Below are 6,000 nucleotides of genomic sequence, written 5' to 3'. Positions count from 1 at the left end.
GGGGGGGGGGGAGGCGGCGTTGCAAACTGCATCACCAGGTCGGGAGGTGCAGGGGACACAGGACCTTCGGGGGAACACGGTGCTCTGGCCTTGAAGGGTGAGGGGCAGTGAAGGGCCAGCGGCCTCCAGGTACAAGGGGACCCAGCTGGAAGGATGGGGGAGGCCGGCTAGCGATCCGCCAGATCCCAAAATGAGATAAAGATTCAGGTGGCCATGCGCCCAGACCGCCACAGAGCAGGGGGCCTGGGCCGGCGGGGCTGGCGGTGTGTGCCGGGCACTGGATAGCCCAGAGTCTGCTTTTCGGACTCACACAAAGGGGAGGCTGTAGCCTCACGGACACAATGAAGCAGCCTGCTGGGGGCTCCTCTCAGTCACCGAAAAGCCTACAGGAGGAGACCAGAGGGGCTGCAGGTGGTCACCGGGAAGAGCGGCAACTCGTGACCTCCGGTGGGCGAGCGGTCACTTCCCGAGGCCAGCCTCAGACAGACCTGGACACCAGGGGCTCACTGCTGCGCTCAGACCTGGCCGCTGGCCACACAGACCAGTGGCCACCAGCAGGTGCACGAGTCGGGCCAGGAGGGCAGGGTCCCTGCTCCTGGGGGCTCCTGGGGGCTCCTGAAGCGCTCCACCGCATACCCGAGGGCGCCCGTCGGCAAGGGGCCATCAGGATGGCCATGGGTGGCCCGGGGCACGGAGCCCAGTGACCCCTCTGTGCCACAGGACCCCTGGGCTGCCTGGAATTCTACGTCTGGACGACACGGCCGGGACTCCTCGCAGCTCAGGGAACCGTTGTGGCCTCGACTCATCCGGCGCTGACCCGAGGAGGCCGGCCACCACAGGGTGACAGCCGCAGACGCGGTGATAGCAAACCTAAACCCACAAAACTGACGCAACGGTGAGAACTCCCAAGACCCACGGCTGCCACGGTCCGGACCCATGAGGCTTGAGGACAGAGCCTTCCGGATGTGCCTTTGGCATGGCTCACGCAGGGCTCCGTGGGGCACACCTGGCCCACGACGCAGCCCACTGAGCCACGGGACGCTGCGGGGCAGCTTGGCCCAGGTTCTGCCAGCAGGTCTACACACAGCACGACACCACCAGCCCCTGCACACTTACACCTCCCTCATCCTGTCCAGTGACTTTCATGTGAATACTGTGAGCTGTATCCTACGTATACGGGGCGGGGGGGCGGGGGAGGGAGGCGCGCGGCTGAGACCCTGCGATGGAAGAAATTCTTGAAAAAGCCGAGACGGGTTGGGCTGAGCGATGTCTGCCCACGGGGGTCTCCATCGAAAGTGTATTTTGGGAGCATCAGCACAGGGTGGGGGCTCTTAATTCCCCCACAGGTGTGCTGTCCGACATACCAGCCACGGACCACACGTGGCCACGGAGCTCTGGAAATGCAGCCAGTCCGTGTAGAGACGTGCTCCGTGTGTGGAGTCTACAAAGGTGTCCCAAGGTACGGTATGAACAAAGCTTTCAACATGTTACACGTTGAAATAGTAGCTTAGAAATATGAGTTATTTAAGATGTACTAAGACTGATTTTACCGTCTGGTAGCCAGGCGCCCAACGGTGCCCACGGATCCCTGCCTCCCAGTCCTCCCCCCTCATCTGGGCTCCTCCCAGGCTGTAGCAGGGCTGGGCATGACCAGCGGAATAAGACGGGGGGGGGGGGTGTCACTTCCCAGACGGCCACAGAAGACTCTGGGCCTTCCACCTTCGACACTGGCATTGTGGCCACTAGGGATGCTCACTGTGGGTGGGGCTCTGCTGGTGGTGAGGCCTGAGTCTCCCATCCATAACCCCATGGGGGAGCCTGGAAGAGGGTCTCACAGCCCTGAGGGCAGCCTCACAAGGGACCCTGAGTCACAACCACCAGCTGGGCTGCCCTCGTCGCTGACCAAAGAAACTAAGAGATAAGACACATTTGTTGTTTTAAATGGCTGAGTTTGGGGTGTTTTGTTACACAGAACAGATCAATTATACAACCGGGGGTGTACGGCCGGAGGGTGGCTACTGGGAAACGTACAACTACCTTCACACTTTTAATCTGCCCTGTCTGCACCTATGGGACAGCGTTTCTCTACGTGGTTCTAAAAACAGTGGAGCATACCGTGGCCACGGGTGTCACGAGCAATGTCAGCAATGTCGCACACTCTGCTTCAAGCCACTAACACTTGGCTCTTTCCAGCCTATTTAATTCTAACCCTGGGCTTAGAATGAATATTTACAGAGACTAACTACAAATAACAATAACAACAACAAATAAATCTGTTAGTTCTTCTGATTAAATTTAAATGAAAAGAAAATAGTAATATGACTTTTCCAAATGAAAAGAAAATAGTAATATGGCTAAAGGATCAATGGGAAACTCTGAGAAAAGACAAGTCCCACGAAGGCAATACAAATGATTTACAAATATACCACCCAAAGGTGATCACTGTCAACATTCCGGCCTTTCTTCTCGCTGGTAGTTTTTCTACTTGGGGACATGTTATATTTTTGGATGAAGTTAAATGACAAGCACGTTCCTTAAGTATGCTCCTGCGCCTTGCGTGACCTTCCCATGGTGCGCTGCACCCGCCTCAATTTACCCAACGGGCGTGCCGTTGCCGGGCGGGAGGGCCCCTGGCTGGTCGGTGTCAGCACAGGAACGTCCTGTGTGTCATCGTGGTGTCACAGCTGGTGGGCAGGGGCACCTCGGCAGCGGCACTCGGGCACTGCCAGGAACCTGGCGCTGGGGAGGCCCCCGCAGGTACGCAGCGGCCCCACCTCACTTCTGGGGAACCTGCAAGGACCTTGGCGTGGGGACCCCACTTGCAAAGAACCTGGCATTAGGAAAGCCCCTGCATGTGCGCAGGGCCCCCGTCGCCCCACTTACTTTGATGTGCTCGTGCAGCTGGGCCTCGTGCTGCCGGGAGAGCTGCTCGTGCTGCCTCTGGAACTCGGCAATGAGGATCTGCCTCTGGAGCTGCTGCTTCTGCTTGAGGGCCAGCAGCTCCTGCTGCAGCTGCTGCTCCCGGAGGGTGGGCTCTGCCACGGGCAGCGTGAACTGGTGGTCCAGGCGGAGGTCCATGGGCACCGCCGGGGGCGCGACCTGCAAAGGCAGCGCGGAGGCCACATCCACTGCGGGAGAGAGCACAGCACAGAAGCGCCCGTCACTTGCAGCGGCACGGCGACCCCGGGCCCCTCCCCGCCCCCTGCCCGATGCCGCGGGGCAGCCCCCAAGGGGGACCCCTGAGCTAAGGCACGCTGGGCCTCTCTGGCCTGACTGGCTCAAAATGCAGGGCTCGGGAGGCCTCTGGGGCGCTGCATTCCTCAAGTGCAGGGACGGCAGGAGTGAGTGGGAGGTCAGGCCGGGATACACACCCGCGCGCGCGCACGCCCCGCCCCGCCCCCCGTGAGCAGAGGCCCCCCGACGTCATCTCCGAACGTCCACAGGGAGACAGAAAGAAACTGGCTCTAAGGATTGCTAAACACGAGTCCGCACAGAGGCAAGCTGGCCTGCGCTTTTCTTCTTTCTCGCGGGGCTCCTGAGGACTTCGCGGAGCAGGGAACAGCACAGAACAGCGTGTGCCGCTGGAGTGGTCCAGACCGACGCCGGCAGCCGGCGTGTTTCCATGGAGAGCGAGCACCCTCTCAGAAAACATGTTTACCGACCGCGGCCAATAGCCGCCTGCCGCCCGGGCACGTTCGTCGGGGCTCTGTGCCGCTTGCTCCACAAAGAAGCGGAGTTTCCCCCTTGTACTAACGGACTGCCAAAAACAAGCTCAGGTGGTTTTGATTAGAAACAGAAGCTAAATCAATCTTGATGCCTACAAATCAATACCAAATTACAGAGTGGAGAGGCACGCACGAAGTTTTAAACTCTGGCCATCACACGGTAACCCGACATGGGTCCATACGCCTATAAGCAGGTTCGTGTCTTCAAGTGACACACCAGAGCCAGGGGCCCCGGGGCAGGCGGCTGGTGCCTCACCCTCCAGGGGGCCCAACACTCCAGCGGGAATTCAAATCCAACAGAGGTGGGCCAGCCCCGCTCCTTACGGTCAGGGCCACCTCTGGCCACACCCTCTGTAGGTCGGGCCACGTGATGTACCGGACCTCGTTCGAGCATCTCCTGACTGGCCCACCCACGTGCCCTGGGACCCGATGCCCAGACCACAGGGCCCACCAGTCCCAGCCACCAGCTGGTTCCATGGGGAGTCAGTCCCTGCAGCCTCACACGCCTGGAGTTTCTGGTAAATTGCCTCTTTCATGGAACTGCTCCTCCGGACGGAGCCCTGCTGTGGTCACGGCACAGGCATAGGTGCTCCCCTGCCGTTCCGATGAGCCAAGGCCCCGTGCCAGTCACCTGGCCTGAGCCCCAGTGTCCTGGGCAAGCACGGGGCCATGTAGCCTGCAGGGCACAGCTCACACGGCGGAGTCCGGGATGCTGTCCCAGGCAGGGCGTGGGCCCTCTGGCTGCTCCGTGGCCTGGAGCCCTCTGAGGCCCATGGGGCTGGGCTGCCAGGGGGGACCCCGGGGGCCTGGACCAGCTTGACCTTAAGGAGTCCTCACCCTGGACCACAGGGAACAGAGGGAAGAGACAGAGCTGCCCAGAGGGTGGTGGGAAAATACTCAGTATTTGGCCCTCTTAAGAAAGGATCCAGGGGCGCCCGGGTGGCTTAGTCGGTTAAGCGTCCGACTTTCGCTTAGGTCATGATCCCGCGGTTTGTGGGTTCGAGCCCCGCGTCGGGCTCTGTGCTGACTGCCAGCTCAGAGCCTGGAGCCTGTTTCAGTCTGTGACTCCCTCTCTCTCTGACCCTCCCCTGCTCACGCTGTCTCTCTCTCTCTCTCCTAGAAATAAATAAAACATTAAAAAAAAAAAAAAAAAGAACGGATCCAATTGTCCTGTCCTCTGGGCCCCAACGAGGCCGCAATAAAACGCCAGCGGACCCCTTCTCTTCCGTTTCCCCCAGTCGGTGATATGCAACCCCAGCCGTTTAAACATATGTAACCATTTATTTCTAATGGGGTTTCAGGCTTGATATGTTAAGAGGGTTTTATTTGCTATTTGAGTGAGAAAAATCTAGACGAATAAACTTTTTCACGAACAGGAGGGGCCAGGGAGCAGTGCTCTCCTACCCACCCCCATCGCACTGAGCTGGGAGAGACTAGATTTTATCAACTGCCTTTCTTGATCATTTTTATTATGGAATAGAGAAAAATGGGAAAATCATAGAAATAGCAGCAGTTTTAGGAAACCTCCATGTTTTCCTCATTCGCTTCAGACTTTGTTTTAAGGAATAAACACGAGGGCGGGAGGCCAGCTCTGAGAGCAAACATGGAGGAAAGAGAGCATGACTGGGCTCCTTACGGGACTCGCCACATGCTCTTCTCTCTCCAGGGAGCGTGTGATCCTTCGCTCCCGAGGGTGAAAACATCATCGCTGCGCACGGCTACCAGGTTTCACCCTTGTGCAGCCACGGAGGCAGCGAGGAGCCCGTTCTCGCGGGACAGGCCTCCCCGGGCGAGCCGGCCTTTGCTTTCTAAGGATGAACCTGACTGTCGTGCTGGGTTACACACGCCCACACAGGCACGGACGCGAGCCCGTAACCCTTGCAGCGAGAAGGCTGGACTCCACCTTTGCAGGCGAGAACACCCCCGGGCTGCCTGGTGAAGCTGCAGTATAAAGGGGTTCAGGGGCCCATCAGAAATATCTGGCAGTTAATCCCTGTAGATACTGACCACAGAGCAACTTTTTAGCAACTTCAAATACATGACAGGCTGAACTTTTCTACGGACACATTCATTTACTGGGGAGAAGTTGGGGCCTCCTGCTCCGTGGTCGGTGTGGGGACACCCCCAGGCCAGCCTGTAGCAGGGCCAGGGGAGGGTCCACACAGGTGCACAGCGTGAGCAAGGGCCCAGAGGTCAGGGCCTAAGTGGGGGGGTGAGGGGAGACAGGTTGAGGAAAAGCTCAACCCCCACTCAGAGGGCAGAGTCTGCACCTGCA

At 58.9% G+C, this 6,000-nt stretch overlaps 1 protein-coding gene across 7 annotated transcripts in view; it reads right to left on the bottom strand.

The window, feature by feature from the left end:
* Positions 1-6,000, bottom strand: part of HDAC4 (histone deacetylase 4) — a 281,399-nt gene that overhangs the window by 107,412 nt on the left and 167,987 nt on the right. For all 7 annotated transcript variants that reach the window (XM_039228580.1, XM_039228574.1, XM_039228577.1 and 4 more), the window contains one exon: positions 2,884-3,128. In XM_039228580.1, coding sequence (XP_039084511.1) covers positions 2,884-3,128 — 245 coding nt within the window. The remainder of the gene's footprint in view (positions 1-2,883; positions 3,129-6,000) is intronic.

Source organism: Hyaena hyaena, unplaced genomic scaffold (assembly GCF_003009895.1).
Source record: "Hyaena hyaena isolate Hyena2069 unplaced genomic scaffold, ASM300989v1 scaffold_31, whole genome shotgun sequence".
Classification (NCBI taxonomy): domain Eukaryota; kingdom Metazoa; phylum Chordata; class Mammalia; order Carnivora; family Hyaenidae; genus Hyaena; species Hyaena hyaena.
The sequence above is the reverse complement of the archived record's forward strand: the minus strand, read 5'-3'. Positions and strand labels throughout refer to the sequence as shown.